This window comes from Stylophora pistillata, chromosome 9, assembly GCF_964205215.1.
Source record: "Stylophora pistillata chromosome 9, jaStyPist1.2, whole genome shotgun sequence".
NCBI lineage: Eukaryota > Metazoa > Cnidaria > Anthozoa > Scleractinia > Pocilloporidae > Stylophora > Stylophora pistillata.
The window spans coordinates 11,067,253-11,083,625 of record NC_142527.1 but is presented as its reverse complement, the minus strand read 5'-3'; the positions used below and the strand labels follow the sequence as shown (position 1 = coordinate 11,083,625).

Here is a 16,373-nt window from a genome sequence, read left to right as displayed (position 1 = left end):
TCGCAAAATGCCTGCTTTTTGCCTAATTATAAACTGTTCCAACGACAAATCTAAACGTAAAGATCTTTCATTCTGTCGTGTACCGAAAATTATTAAAAATCAAGGCGAGGAAACGGAGATCTTGTCAACTGAACGCAGGCGAAGATGGCTGTCAGCCATACGTCGACAAGATTTAACAGACCGAATAATTGAAAACGATCGTGTGTGTGGAGACCATTTTCACTCAGGAAAAGCAGCTCCTTTGTGGGATAAGTTTAATGTTGACTGGGTGCCTTCTCTTAACATGGGACATCAAAAATCTGTGATAGACGAAGCGTCGCTGCAACGAAGCCTTGAAAAAGCAAAGAGAGTCGCAGAACGAAGGAAACGTACACATGAGAGCACAGAAGAAATGGCCAAAGAGAAGTCAAAAAGAGTGAATGAACCTGGCGTATGTGTTAAATATTTATTCCAGTCTACGACTACGGACGTTGAAATGGACGATATCGAGGACCTCGCTGAAAATTTGCCAGATAACTTGAGAAATGCCGTAACACAAACAGCAGTTTCAACGACAACAGTTGGCATTCAGACAAGTGAGACGCATAATTGTATGCTTCAAACCGAGTCTTTGTTTCTTAATAAACAATGTTCTGACTTTGATGAAGCTTTTTTTGTTGATAACAACGAGAAAGTAAAATTTTACACTGGTCTACCTTCCTTTGAAATTTTACAAAAAGTCTTCTGTTTTGTTGAACCTTATGTTGACAGACGTCCTCAGCTTTTGTCTAAGTTTCAAGAGTTTGCAATGGTTTTAGTAAAATTGAGACTTGCTGTTCCTCATCTTGACCTTGCGTATCGTTTAAAAATTTCATCTGCAGTGGTTTCTCGAATTTTGTCTGCTTGGCTGACTGTCATGGATGTTCGCTTAGGTCCTCTTGTCAAATGGCCAGATCGTGACGAATTGTACGCAACCATGCCTAGATGTTTCCTGGACTCATTCGGACGCAAAACCACAGTTATCATTGATTGCTTTGAAATTTTTATTGATAGACCGACTAATCTCCTTGCAAGAGCACAGACTTTTTCAAGTTACAAGCATCATAACACTGTTAAAGTATTAATTGGAATTACACCACAGGGTACAATTTGTTTTGTTAGTGAGGCTTGGGGAGGGAGAACTTCAGATAAATTTTTAACTGAAAACTGTGGTCTACTGGATAAACTTATACCAGGTGATTTGGTTCTTGCAGATAGGGGTTTTACCATTCATGAAAGTGTTCAATTTCAGCAAGCCCAATTGAACATTCCTGCATTCACCAAAGGTAAAGACCAACTTGATCCTGCGGACGTGGAACAGACAAGAAAAATTGCTTCTGTCCGAATACACGTTGAAAGAATCATTGGTTTGCTTAGACAGAAATATACCATTCTTCAACAAACTTTACCAACTGATTACCTAATTTGTCGAAAAGGCGAATCTGTACCTCTAGTTGACAGAATGATTAGAATTTGCTCTGCACTAGTAAACCTATGCCCTCCTACTGTACCTTTTGATTGAAAGCCTAAATAGTAACAGTGAAACTATATTAAATTTTTGGTGGTGAATTTTTCAAATTTCTAACAAATGAAAGCACCAGAATTACGGCTGTGTGACTAATAAATATAACTGTTATAGTGCACTATTCTATCCTTGCTTACACAACATGCTGTTGCCCAGTAGTAACCATGTGGAAGTTCTCAGATTTAACCACCAAAAATTTAACATAGTTTATGAAAGTCTGTAATAATAATGCAAAAAGTTTGTTTCATTTTTTATTCATGGAATGGAATGTTTAATTATTTTAAGTTAGTCAATACAATTTTAAACTGAATGTGGTATCAGATGTTATGTGCTTTCGACTGTGGGAAAAGGGGTAATGAGACAAGCTTTCAGGCAAGCATACAAATGAAGTCGCATCTTTGATACATTAAGTTGAGGAATATTTGGGTCCAATGTGTAAACAAGACTTGTTGCAAAAGCAATAGCAAATACACCACAATCTGAACCATTTGATTGTTGCTGTATTGGTACAACATTGATTCCTTGGAAATCCTCTCCAACTAGACTCTCTACTTGTTGTTCAAGATCATCAAGTATAACATCATTGAAAAGGCTGTCATACAAATTTACAACACCTTTTTCACAGCCAATTGAACTAGCACACACCCAATGGTTTCCCCCAGTATGCAAGATCTGTACAAAATCTCCATGAACCTTGTCAAAGTTGTGGCATGGACCCAAGCTTGGACGTTGAAATCCTTGAATATCTGGGTTAACTTGCTTTAAAAGGACATGAGCTTGTTGAATGACAGTATTTTCCAACCAGCCAGTAGATGATTCTATAACATCGAAGTCGTGATTTGTAAGTGTTGAAATGATACTGTATTTATCCACTTGCTCAGTTTCTCTAGTACCAAAGTAGACAATCTCATGATCATTATGAACAGAACTCTCAGAAGGTGAAAAAGGTAGATTTGAATTTGTAGCTTTAGGTTTGATAGATTTAGTGGAACGAATGCTGTCCAATTTGCAGAAGTTACATGCCCAAGAAGATTTATAATTATTTGGGTATCGCTTATATGACATGCACTGTAAATGAAAAAACTTCCCATTAGAACAACTATCATTGTGGCATTTCAGCAATTTGTCATCAGAATTTGCTTTCCTTTTACAAACACAGATACTTTCCATTGACAAAGCTTCTTCAAATAAATTAGGAACTTTATCATGTGTCTTTAACCCTTTCTTACCATGGCCAAACTTAGGTAATTTTCTACAATGTGGACATAACCATGTCTTTGCAACATTTTTCATGGAGAGACAGGCTAAATGGAATCGGGAAATGGGACACTCCGGATTTGAACATGTTGCAGTAGGTTCATTTGAGGTCCTCCTGCAGTAACATTCACCCCCACATGAGACAGAACCAAGCTCTTTCTTCAAATCCATCTTTCGCGTGTACCATCTGCCAAGGACTTCAGGTAATATGCAGGTCCTCCAAAACAAAGAAAGCTTTGCCACCTGCAAAGCAAAATGTTCAGAATCTGGAAAAATTCTCTCCTGAACTAGCTTGGAACCATTTTTTGAAATAGAAAAAACAACAAAATCACAATAGGCCCTTTTGGTTATGTGGAGTTGTTGCTGGACTTGGTAGTAGTACGAATGATTTTTCTTTAAGGAGAATTTCTCACCATTCCATTGAAGACAAGATGACTTCTTCTCACAATAGTTCTTGAAATCAGTTCCTTCAATGCAATATGGGCACTTTACCTCACCACAGCCATATCCACAACAATCACATTCACATAAAAAATCAGGGGTGGCATGAAGAAAAGGATGCTCCACATCAATAAATGTTCCACATTTTGTCACCTTAAAATTAGTATGACTCTGCTTCATATGAGTTTCATATGCTTCTATTGCAGTTTGCTCATGCTTACAACCATGGATTGTTGCTGCTGTGCTGAAACAAAAAAGATGTGGATAACAAATAGATTTAATTAGAGACTGGGATGGCTGTGATGGATCTGTATGAGAGGCAGCACGAGACTTTGAAGCACCAATCCTACAAGCTCGGTATCGATAAAAGGCATTACTTTTCGTTTGCTCCACGGTTTCTCTTTCAATCAAGGCAACTTCTTCAAGACTGATACTAACTTCAACTTTGTAGCATTCCTTTAGAAGATCAATGTAGTTAAGCTGCAGGAATTTGGGATCAAACAAATCTGAAAGAGGGTTGATGCCCCTTGTTTTAGAAATAAACATCGCTGCATATGACTTTTCCAAACTCAAGCAAACAGGCTTTACTTGGCATTGACTGAGCGCTTCATAAAATGCATCAAGCTCCTTAAAAGAGGGTCTAGGTGGAGGGGCCTTTGGCTTGCGTGGCGTTGCAGAAGCACTTGCACCGCTTGATTCCAAGGAAGCACTCAAACTCTTGGTATCTGCAGCACAATTCAAAGAATTAACAGTCTTGTCAAGATCAGACTTCATTTTCTTCGCTGATGTGAAATTAATATCCTTCACTCTTAAATAATCCACGCTTTTCACTGTAGCGGGCAAAATCCAAGAGCATTTAACTTGGGTGCACGCGAGCTTCTCGTTTAACCTTGTCGAAACTTCTAAGTAAAAAAGAATACTGGCAATATGCGAACAGCACTCTCCTAAACCCGCCATACATCCATGACAATGCGCAGAAAGAACAGTCCCATCTTTAGTTGTGATTATCCAAAGCTGCACCGGTGGTTCATTCATTCGCTGTGAGTGTCGAACTTTGCCAATAACCACGTATTTACCACTAAAAATCTGACCTAAAATACTTGTAATAAAGCCGGATACCATTTGGTTGTAGGCTTGCAAGCCTCTAAAATTTTTAAATTGATCTTTGGTATAAAAACTTGTCTCTAAAACAAGATACGATACAAGATCGAGTGGTTCTACGCGGGGAAGGCATTCGGTACTCAACTTTTCCTCTGGAATAAAGAGAGGGTCTATTCCAATAACAGATATTTTCTCAATATAACGCTTTCTAACAGCACTGTCGAGAGATTTTGCATATTCAGACAAAGGGATCTCATGAATAATTCCTTTTTCTGACTCACTGTTTACGTTTTGTTCCGCATGACTAGTCGCCATATTGGGTCTTTTACTCCACCAACATGGCGGCGTATGAAATTAATATATGCCGTGACGTCACATGAAAACACACTATAAAATATTTGAATTGACCAAGTTCTGTATTTGGGCGATTTCAAAATGGATGTAATAAAGTGGTAATTGAACCTCGTGTCGTGGAATTTTGGTCTGAAATCATACTTGTGATTTCAAATCGAACTCACGCTGCGCGCTCGTTCGATTTTGAAATCACGCGTATGATTTCAGCCCAAATTGCACTCCACTCAGTTCAATTACCATTATAAATCAGGCTCGACTGTATAATATTGGGATAGCGATTATGCTCTTTTAACTACGTCTTAAGTTGTTTGTATGATAATGCTGTGAAAATTGATGTAGTTAACGGAATAAGAAATTGGTGAACTCTATCCGCTTGAACAATTTTGATATGTAAAATTATTCATTATCTAATTCGAGCCTCCTTGGCATCTTATGTCTATAGAATGTTGTGATGATACTCAGTTCAGCCATATCAGGGTGAAGCAGTGGTAATTTTGTATACTTGTTTAGAAGAAGCCTTTTACCTTAGTTCAATGGCTCCCTTTCTTGATTTGAACAAATCCTGTCATTTGATGGCATTCTTTCCTCAAACCAGTCATTTTTGTAAGGGTTGGGATTCGACTGATTAATATTTCCAAACTCATGGTCAGTTTTAGTCAACTGATGTCGATGGATGTCTAGAAAATCTTGTGAGAAACTTGTTCCAACTCATTTTTTTATTTGTCAAAATTGCTGTTTAATTCTTCAAGTAGTTACCTTCGGTCTGTAGCTCTGCAATAACTACTCCTAAACGAGTGTGTTAAAGATAGCAAAGTCTGTCTTTCATTGCGTTGAAAACCGGGATCATGTTTTGGAAGACTTCGGTTCATTCCTCAGGGGAGTGGGACGGGAAAAATTCTGAGTTCCTGAGAGGAATCGAACCAGCTCTCCAAAATGGTTGGATGCTCGGCTGTTAAAATCTGTTTGGAACTTGTGACAAGTTAGGTAAATAGTATTGTAGGCCGCAAACTTATGCAGAACACTGTAGTAGGTAGCTGTAAACAGTTGTAATATGTGACATGTGAACTACTAATTAAATTTAGTTTGTTACCTTTACTTACAAGAGTAATATTATTTACAAGAATAAAATGTTAACGATCTTAGAATATATAAAACTTCGTAGTGGTTAACTTTTAAAAGAGGTTTATGTTCCCCTAATTTTTCTTACCAAAAATTTTCGAGGTAACATTTGTTGCTGTTGCAGTTTTGAATTTATTCCAGATCAAGCAGACGTAATCTTCAAAATGTATGATATTTAAACTACCAGTTGAAATATTGGAAATAGAATTTGTCTGAGTGGGTTGTTAAATTAATTAGGGTCCTATCAAGGTTTCATTAAATACCTAATAACTGTGAAGAACTTGAAATATAGAATAATCGCTTAGTAGGGTAGAAATTTATGAAAGTCGTAAGAGTAAACTCAAAAGGAAGAGGGATTCTTGCGGAAAGAGATAATGTACACGGTCAACACCGTGTAGTCTATTAAACCACATTTTAGCTCATTACCTCATTATCATATTCACACGTCACTGCTATATTTAGACTATTAGGCGGTAGCTCAGCGCAAATTATAAAGCGTACATAATTGCGCGGTTGCACAGCTATGTGTAGTAGTCATTTCTTTATTTATACAAATTCATTCGTCAGAATTTCTTAATAGTGTTCTAGACCCAAAGCGGAATAAATTGATCCGAACAAATAGCTCTTCTCCGTCAGAAACGATACAGTTTCAGGATTCTGCTCGGCAACGATCCGTTTTTTGGGCTCAGCAAAATGCCTCCGATGTACGCCGTACAAATCTTTCGTGAGTATATCATTCAAACTTGCTGCGTTCATATTGAAATCAGCATGTTCAGAAAGCATTAGACTTTAAGCGATAGATTTGTACAAGATTTCTTTAGGGTTTCGAAGTTGTAACTTACCACCTGGGTGTTAAATTCCCGTAGCGCGAGTAACAGCGATTTTTTATCTCTATATGGTGAAATTTCGGACGAAAATCGATGATCGTTTTTTGGCACGTACCAACCTTGCGTTATTATTGACGATGGTTTTAATGGTAAAGCCTATAACGTAGCTCACAAACACACACAAAAAAGTCGATGATTAATGAATACTAGCGATTTTGTTGAAAAAAGAGCGAAATCAAGGGAAAGGAACGTTGTAATCCATTCTCAAGTTCCAACACGTACAGGAAATCCCGTGAATGTAAGTGCACTCTGTGATCTAAGGGCACAAGTGAATTGAACCAGATAATTCCTGGAGTGCGTGTGTGATACGGAAAGCAATAGAGGTTTCCCGCTGACGTCATTTTACCCGTAGCAACCATGTTGGACGTCATCTTGAAGGTCAGGTCTTCCAGTGTTAACAAGCGATTCTGACCATGTCTGCGAAAAAAACTTACTTTTCAACGCTCGATCCGCTCGATAAAGAGAAATATTTGCAAAAAATAGCTTGTATAGACAACATTGATCCGTTTGAGATCGCAAATAAGGAATGATCGTCAAATGTTAGCGATTTTCCACCGATAACTTACGTGGACCTCGTGAACTATCTAGTCCTAAATTCACTGGACGAAAAAATTAGGATGTATATGAAGACAGTTTAAAAGAAATTTCGTCTCTTTAGATTTTGCAGACGAAATTTTTGGCCATGCGTTCTAGCCAAAAGATACTTTGTATTGCTTCCCAATAATGCTAGCTGAGTGGCGGCAAATCCTTTAGAAGATCAAGTGTAAGTTTAAAGTGCTTTGATAACCTACAATCCAAAAATGTTTGATGGTTTTACTCCCTCGGAATGGGTATATTTTCAACTGAACTGGGTTTCCTTGATACGGCGACGTTAACTCATATAGCGATTTTTCTCATTGCTTAACCACATGGTTGGCTCTTGAAACAATGATTTCTTTTGTTCAAAGGTTGGAAAAATTTGATGGAGCATCAAAAGAAATTTTAGTATTAATGTTTGTAGACCAGGTACATCACTATAAGTGATGAGTTAGCTCTAGGAAATCACTCAGGGAAAAAATCCTCGCCAAAATGAATTGCTAACCCCTTCCCCAAAGAACAAAATAGTTGGACCCTTACAGTAATTACCTAGAAAAATAGGGCTACACTGCACTCATGTGTGTCACATTAAGAGCAGCCCTTTGCAACAGCTCAAGGAGCACTTCTAGTGGTTTTTTTTTTTGGCAGCCTGTGTGTTGTCTCTAAGAAAACACTGGGTTACAACACCATTTGCTGGTGCCCAAATTACACAGTCCCTAAAAAAATAGAAGTCACACTCATCAATACTGCACCCAATAACAATAATAATTAATCCACTCCCAATAATTAAATTTTTCAGTAAAGTACACAATCAGTGCATTGATATTTATGGGATATGCATGGAAACACAACCCCAAATAGAAAACAAAATAGGTGATATTCTGATACAAAAGATTCTGCCCTGAAAATGAAATAAACCAGATACAAGAGGGGCAGGGCTCACTCCCTGCCAAAGGTATATAAATTTTTAATTCCAATATCCCCACCAAACTGCAATGTGCTTCCATGGGTATAATTTTGCTCCAATTAGCTAGTAATTTCAAGGTTTATCTATCTCAATTAACCTTAAAAGTCAAACTTATTCCAGTGAAAAAGTTTGCATGCAAACTATTCTGGTTTCCCATACTAGAAAGTTAAATTTCGGGAAAGCCACAAATGAAACATTATATTACTCACTTCCGAACACCAGAGAAGCACTGACTGGCAAGATGTGCCATTTTGCCTGCTGCCAACCTTCGATGTGCCATCGAGAAAGCTTTCAGTGCTTCGATGGGTATGCTCTGATGTACTGGTTATTTCAATGTTTACATCTATCTCAAACAACCTTAAAAGTCAAACTTACTTCAGAGAAACAGTTTGCATGCAAACTATTCTGGTTTACAATACTAGAAACTAGTAAGAAAGCCACAAATGAAACATTACTCACTTTGAACAACAGATAAGCACTGATTGGCAAGACTTAACATTGAGAAAGCCTTCAGTGCTTTAATAATGACTACTTAGGATTTCAATTTGCGTCTTTTAGACGAAAGATCGAGCGCTTTTTCTCCTTGATGGACGATAACATACATACGTACATATCATCGTCCCAAACCAGATGAGCCCATGACATATCAGCGGCATCTTTTATGAGTATCCGCAAGTTATAACCTGACTTCCGCTTAATCTTGTCGAAACGAATTCACAGTGTACTCATGAATTAGGAAGTTCGCGTTGTGCGTTTGAGCCAGTTTCTGGCAGACTTGAACAGAAAAACAGGTCCTTTGTTGGACTGTAATGATATTTTGATCGATGACGCTGTTAACGAAATGTTTGGCGGGTTCGTAAGCTGTCGGCCTGGTTTCGGTCGATCTGATTGCGTGGCAACACCTTGGAAATCCTACACATCATCGACCTAAACCTCAGAGCTGCCTAGTGAGCAGAAGAACAATGACATCAGAATACTCGGGAAAGATAAGTATTAATTTTAGTTGCATTTGCGTTCAACTTATATGTACAGAAACTTCTCAAGTACGTAATCAGAAGTTTGTAAAATGATAAGCGCTCAAACTTGTCTTAAATAAATTGATGTACATATTTCACAGTTTTAAGATGATTGTGTGATGACAGTACACCGACTGTCAACCTTTGAATATTCAGCTTGATCCTCCTCCTAAATGTTAAGTATTTCAATTTGAACTTGTAGCATATAACCTATGAATTATAGGTGGGTCTATAAGTATCATCCACGAAATTCTTACAGGCAATTTTCATCATGACATTGAAGCACCACAAACTCAAGAACAAGGAAAAGTAAGTTACACAGACAAAAAGTGACGGAGAAATTCATTGTTTTTCAGGATGCGAATAGTTTTGAATTACACTCATTCAGACCATTGCCACTATTTGTGTGGTTACTGCTGATGGTCAAACTTGACTGTTTAGAGAATACATTGGTGTGGTTGGAATCAACTACAATTATATTAATTTTATTAGTATTTTGATTTTTAAGCTCTTAAATGAACTCCTAAAATTCTGATCGAGAAAACACGATGAAAGTGATTTTTGGATACATTTTAACAACATTGCAATTGTGTTATTGTTGCACTTATTGTTGGAAAACATGTGACCTTCTAATTGAAGGGTTAGACTTGCTTTCCTTTAAACAGTGCTTGATACATATAGTAGAGCAAGTATAACGTGTGAAAGGCAGAAAAAATCAACTACATTTCATAACTACAGACCTGTTTCGTGGTTGCCCACTCATCAGGGGATTTTAATGACAGAATAACACAGTACCGTTGCTTATATACTATACTAATTAACATAATTGATTTGGTGCGAAAAGTGTCAAGTCAGCTGTTGCATAGGAGGGCTTTGTTTCTGTGTTGGCAGGAAGAGACGAGTTCGTTATGCTTGTTGAGTGTAAATAGGTCGAGTCGGCAGATGATCAGGAATTTCTCTTTAAGGCATAGGTTGCATCGTTTGCTTGAGCTGTTGTTGGGCAGGTGTGAAGATAGAATGCGCCAGGTGATGGAATAGTCGATGTTGTTGTCTTTAAGTGTCCAGATGTGTTTACTGACCTCCCAATATATATTTTTGTTCTTTACATGACTAGCTGTACAGTGTATGTATAGATTTGCTTTTGTAGCAGGCAAACTTCTACACTTGTTGCATCTCCATTTCCGATTAGTGTTGATTGCCCATGCTGAAATTGTCACACATGTTGGCTGATACTAGTGTTTACACTGGCAACGCTTTACACATAGACTCTTTTTGTCATGTGGCATTCTACACACAGTAGGTTGTCACTGCTTTTCTTTTGTTGATTGCATGATATGGTACCCGTCTTGACGTTCTTGAGAAAGGAACCATATCATTATGTGAGTCCAGGCAGTTGATGTAATGTTTGTGCATGTTATCTTGGTCATATGACTGCACTGTGGGGTCTAAGCCATAGCATAAATCTGTAGCGAATGCCAGTGCAAACAAACCACAGTCATTTGACTTTGTTTGCTTTTGCTCTCTTTCATTAGAAAAAGTGACTGTAGAACCAGTATACAACAGCATGCAACATGAATGATCAATGGCAACTGTGCTTACGTTTTGATATAAGCTGTCATACACCTTGACAGTTCTAGGACTAGTAGCTATTGAGCTCAGGCAAACCCAGTGTGAAGAAATTCTTCAAATTCTTCTTGACGGGTTCCTTCTGCTAACTTTCTTTTGTCTTTTCGTGCCATGAGAAATTTCCACGTGCATGACCCCATGCAAACCTCTCTTTACCTAGCACATATTACTCAAGACCTAAAACTTATTCGTGGACAAAGAAACACTCGTATTGAAGGGCTTGTAATGAGGGCTTGCTCTCACGCTAGTCTAAGTTTGGAGCTGGTGCAGAACATTGTTATATTTTGAGAAGCCTGAAAACGTTCCTGTGATGTTCTCACACTTACAAGCATATGAGATATTATTGTTTCATTTGATCAATGCAGACATGACCAGGAAACACATGTTACAATCATTTATTGTAATGTGGTATGTCAAGTTAGTTTTCACATGCTGTGTGACTTTTTATGCCGCGACTAAAACTCATGGCAAATTTAGCATAACAAAAGGTAACTAAACAGGTTTACAATGCGAAAATGCAGCTATCTTTCATGTATAGGGGTTCATTATTATTCCTACCATTCAGTAAAAGAAACAAAATAACACTTAATTTTAGTCACGTGCGTTATCGTCGTGGGGATGAATGAGCCAATGCTTGAGTATCTTTGTTTAAAATTCGTGCAACATGCTCTGACATCTGTTCTGTGTTTTAGAATTTGGGGTCATTTTCCGCCTTTCTGTGTCTTAGGATTTGGGGTCTTCTTCTGCCGTTCCATGTTTTAGGATTTGGGGTCATTTTCCGCCATTCCACCACAAAAAAGTTGATCGTGAATAAAGAGTAGCAATTTTGTTGAAAAAAGAGTGAAATCTAGTGAAAGGCACGTTATAATCCACTCCCTTAGGTTTCAACATGCACAGGAAATCGTGTGAATGTGAGTGTACTTCGTGATCTAAGGGCACAAGTGAATTGAACCAGATATTTTATGGAGTACGTATGTAACAAGGAGGCTTACATGTACTTTTCATTGATTGTCGAAAGTTGAACTTCTTTGCAGACAGTTTACCCTTCGATCAATAAATGCTGCTGCTTATCCCTGTGCAATGAATTTGTGTACTGTATGTCTTGACCTAACATTTGTGGTGTAAAAGCCCGGCAAAGTAAATTAAACTGTTATGATCATTTAATTAGGTACAGTTTGTTTCTGGCAAGTCAATACAGTTATACAGTAGCTTTAACTTAAACACCATGTTTTGTTGACGTTTTTTCTTATTTATTTAAATGTTCCAAAAAGCCCTGAGTGTAGTAATTTACTGACAATGTTTAATTGAATTGAAAAATAACTAACTTTTTCCTGAGTTTATGTTAAACTTTGTAAATATTCAAGATAGCAATTCCTATAATTCCCCTGACATCATTATCAATTATTGTCTCCCATATTATAATAATGATATAATATACCGTTTATTTGCCACATTGCAGAATTAACTGAATTAAAGGGCTAAATTTACAATCAATAATTAGTTAAAACTACAAGAACAATAAAAATATCTTAATTAACGATTTACATGTTTGCATATTCACTATTGACAGAGATAAAGGAACCTGAATGCTGGGTCCGGCAACGACTCCTATGAGTGTAAACAATACTTCTGTTGTTGTCGCCAGATCGAAGGTTGTAACTATGACCACTCGTTGCTGTTCTCGGTATAAGAAAGTTTATGGGGTGGGATTATTTAGACATCTTCTGAACATATTTACAGCAGAGCTGAGTTTGTCTTTCTTTCAGGCTGTCAAGGTTAGTAATATTAAGGGCATCTAAATAACTATGGCATATGCATGGATAGATAATATGTAGAGCCCTCTTTTGAATTGATTCCAGCTTATTAGAAAGAAATTCAGGAATATCTTGCCAGGCTTGCATGCTGTATTCTAATATAAGTCTTATTGTTGTCAGGTAAGCCTTAAGAATTCCACCTCTATTAACACCAACTCTTTTTAGAATCCTTTGGGAATACAGGCGCTTTGAGGCTTTTTCGAAATGTAATCAATATGCTCACTCCACTTTAAATCATTAATGATGATAATACCGAGTAATTTATAAGTTGTCACATGTTCAACTGTGTTGTTACCTAGGACAATTGGTCTTGTAGTAAAATTATCATTTTGCATGAAGTTAATTAACATTTCTTTACACTTTTTCGGATTTAATTTCACATTGTGTTCTATGGAAAACTTGTGGATGTCATTGGCAGCTACATTTAGTAGGCTAATACCATTCCTTGGTAAAATTTCCAATGCTGTGGTATCATCAACGAATTTAATTCTCAAATGCCAGTCACGTAAAAGATTGTTGGTCATCACAGCGAACAAAATCACACCCAGTTTCGTCCCATGTGGGATACCTCCCCTGGGTGATTTCCAATCAGACAGAGAGTTCCCAATCCTTACAGCTTGCGATCTCTCAGTCAAGAAGGCCCTAATCCAGTTAATCAACACAGTATCTATATCAAAAGATGCTACCTCCCTGAGAAGAATGGAATGATCAATCAAGTCAAAGCCCTTTGAGTAATAGCAAAGAACATTCTAACTCCACAGTTCCCGCTATCTGTTTCCTCGTGTATCGTCTGTAGGATATAAATCAAGGCGTCCGTGGTGGAGTGCCCCTCCCTTGCGTACTGGCGTGAGTCAAGTTTTTCCGAAATTTGCGCTACAAGTTTGCTGCGCGCAAACCCTTCCATGACTTTGGCAAGGGTGCAGGTCAGGGAGATAGGTCTCACATCCATTTGGATTTCTTGTGGCGGGGAAACCTTGGGCAGGAGGTTGATTATGGATTGCTTCAGTAGATCAGGTACATAGCCCTCCCTGAGTGAGCAGTTATAAATGTCCATAATTAGTGGGGCAAGTTCAGGTGCGAATTCTCTTCAGACCCTGTTAGGTGTCATGTCAGGGCCAATTGCTTTCCTGATATTCAGGCTTGATAAAGAGTCCTACACCTCCCTGACATTCACTAGAAGGCCAGGGGGGGGGGGGGGGACCTATTGATTGGTTACTTCGGTTGTTGGTTGTTATGAAAACATTTCTTCATCATGCACATAGATGTGATATTTTTGCTGCTGTATTGTTTGCTACTGTTTGTTTTGTAGTTCAATATTCCTACCTTTATTCAATTTACCGAGCTTCTACTTCACTTCAAATAAAGCTCGCACATAACAGTTTATTTAGGGTCAGTATTTGCCTGCTAATGTCAAAATTTTAATTTAATGTTGAAGAGGGATCTTCCATAAAGTTTGGTACATGAACATGTTCGATTGCCACAGCAGTTAGTGTAGCTGGAAACAGTTTTTCAAGACATCTTTTTGACTGCATTCAAAGCACTTGAAAACCAACTTTCATTCTTTGCAGTTGAACCAATTTCTCTCATGTTGAACAAAAGATTGAAGTTTCAAATAGTGGCATGGCATGGTGATCACTATTATAATGGTAATGTTATGGGGAAATCTTGTTGAACTGACTTTGGGGACAGTCTCCGAAATTCCTTGACATTATAACTTTCCTATAACCTCAAGATTTTGTTTTTGGGATAAGGCCTCACTGCTGAGTGAATTTGAATAAATTAAATCCTTTCAAAATTATGATGCCACTAAATTTACAGTTGATTTAGATGCCAAGACATGATACTGTTTATGAAAACAGTTGAAAACTGGGCACAATATTTTTACTCATAGGAAAAATTTTCAATATGTTCTTAGCCATTGTGCTCAATTTGAAACTATTTGTCTAATCAAGGAGAAACTACAGCACCACAAATTGAGAATATTTTCAATTACACTAATATTTTTTTTATGTTAATTTTGTAATATTAAGGCCTCAAAACAAGGAATTTATTCCTAATGCAAACTAACATACACACAAGATGGCGGTCTCCAAGCACATGGCCCCCAACATGCAACGGGGTCCTAGAACCTAGGAAGTCTGGTAACAAACAACTAATCCAACAAATTTGAGCTTAAATCTGTTAATCTTAGAAATGCCCCCATACAATTATTTAAAAAAAAAAAACTCAACAAGAAATTCATCTTCTATCCAAAAATTTAGATCAGTTTTTCTTGACATTGAGACAATATACAGTGTAAAGTGTGGTGAAGAGGCTGCTGGAAAAGTATTCAACCCTTTGCTCTCATCAGTTTTTTGTTACATCTGTGGTGTAAAGCTGACAGTTGTCTTTCCTTTTGTACTAAAAACAATGCTATTTGCGCTAATTCGGTTAATTTCACATGCATGAACAAGACGAAACATCGCACTCATAATATTCAGTAAAACTTGATTTAGAGCTTTTTCTTTTTGTTTGATAACAAAAGATTAAATGTTTATGTAGTTTTAGTTTCAAAGTCATGACATAAGTCTTCCTTCTTTTGCAGTCTTCTTCACAGTTCAGCATGCTGCATGTAATCGTAAGTGATATTTTTACATTGATTGATTATTATGAAGTTCATGCATTGGTTATTGTTAAACCAAGTAAAGGATACCCCTCAGGATTACATGAGTGAATTTTTATTTGAACTTGTTAGTTGTTCCAGGAATGCAAAATTAAATTGATTATTTAAATATTGATAGCCATTATATATATTTGTTTTGAAAAGGCATATCGATCATTGTTCAAATCATCAGAAGTTGATTTCTGATGTGAACAATGATATGCACCTTTTCAAAACCAGTAATTGGCTTTTGGGGTTCAATATTCAAATAACAAATTCATTATTGAACTCTTGAAGTGACTAGTGTGTTCATGCAGTATCCAAATATCAATTCATAAAATTAATTTATTCTTGAAGGGTACAATTCACTTGGTTTGACTGTTATTTTATCAACACCAAAGGAAATGTAAGATCTTGCTATTGCCGCTATTGAAGTTTGACTCTTTTTTTTTTTTGCAGCATGTGCCTCTCCACAAGTCATAAATGGAAGTTCTGGGCTTTTTACAAGCTTTAATTTTCCCAGTGAGACAGCTGCAGACTCAACTTGTTTCTGGAATATCACAGTACCAGCAGGATTTGTGTTGAAAATAACTTTCCACAGGTTTTCACTGTCACCAGGTGACTTACATACTGACTGTAGGGATGCACAAGGGGCCCGCCTTTTCATCTCAAATGTTGCATCAACTGAACAGTCAAGAGACCCTTTTGAGCTCTGTGGACAGTCTATTCCTAATCCTGTGTACACTTCCACAAACTCCATTCAAGTTAGATTGAGGACAGTAATTCAGCATGGAGTTGTTGGATTTAATGCATCTTATGAGGCTATCACACCTGATGTGTGTAAGTTTTGGTGTATTAGCCATTTTTTTCTTTTTAGAAACAATTTTTGTGATATTTAGACGCCTACCATTTTTTGGAATTTTCTGTTCAAGGGATTTTGGAATTTTCCGTTCAAGCAGCAGAAAACTATCAAGGAGGGAGACATACTATACTCAACTTGAATAACTTTTTGAATTACAGCTCCCTCCTCT

General features: G+C 37.3%; 2 protein-coding genes, 1 long non-coding RNA gene and 1 pseudogene across 9 annotated transcripts in view; 2 read left to right on the top strand and 2 right to left on the bottom strand.

Moving 5' to 3' along the window:
- Positions 1–16,373, top strand: part of LOC148723270 (cubilin-like) — a 168,360-nt pseudogene that overhangs the window by 27,306 nt on the left and 124,681 nt on the right. The window lies entirely within an intron of this gene.
- On the bottom strand, positions 1,782–4,730 carry LOC148723283 (uncharacterized). 2 transcript variants are annotated; one of them, XM_088733684.1, is made up of 3 exons: positions 3,395–4,730; positions 2,773–3,043; positions 1,782–2,361 (listed from the first exon to the last, which is right to left on the bottom strand). In XM_088733684.1, the coding sequence occupies exons 1-3, from the start codon at positions 4,655–4,657 to the stop codon at positions 1,868–1,870; spliced, it is 2,028 nt and encodes a 675-aa protein (XP_088589810.1). In that variant the 5' UTR covers positions 4,658–4,730; the 3' UTR covers positions 1,782–1,867. The 2 variants fall into 2 exon arrangements, with proteins under 2 accessions (XP_088589810.1, XP_088589809.1); XM_088733683.1 differs by having other exon boundaries at positions 1,782–3,043.
- LOC148723282 (uncharacterized) lies at positions 5,724–8,700 on the bottom strand. The gene is made up of 2 exons (XR_015991611.1): positions 7,828–8,700; positions 5,724–7,119 (listed from the first exon to the last, which is right to left on the bottom strand). It is a non-coding gene; the product is annotated as an uncharacterized LOC148723282 (long non-coding RNA).
- Positions 6,382–16,373, top strand: part of LOC148723279 (ovochymase-2-like) — a 32,266-nt gene continuing 22,274 nt past the window's right edge. For 2 of the 5 annotated variants that reach the window (XM_088732938.1, XM_088732941.1), the window contains exons 1-4: positions 9,070–13,715; positions 14,270–14,347; positions 15,286–15,318; positions 15,802–16,182. In XM_088732938.1, coding sequence (XP_088589064.1) covers positions 13,604–13,715; positions 14,270–14,347; positions 15,286–15,318; positions 15,802–16,182 — 604 coding nt within the window. In that variant the 5' untranslated portion in view covers positions 9,070–13,603. Of the gene's footprint in view, positions 6,540–8,951; positions 13,716–14,269; positions 14,348–15,285; positions 15,319–15,801; positions 16,183–16,373 lie in introns of those variants that run through there. The other 3 variants (XM_088732939.1, XM_088732942.1, XM_088732940.1) reach the window with 3 other exon arrangements.

Coding starts and splice junctions, on each gene's coding strand:
- LOC148723283 (XM_088733683.1), bottom strand. CDS start 4,657: ATGGCGACTAGTCATGCGGAACAAAACGTAAACAGTGAGTCAGAAAAA. Junction 3,044..3,394: donor AGAGTCATACTAATTTTAAG/GTGACAAAATGT, acceptor TTTGCTTTGCAG/GTGGCAAAGCTTTCTTTGTT.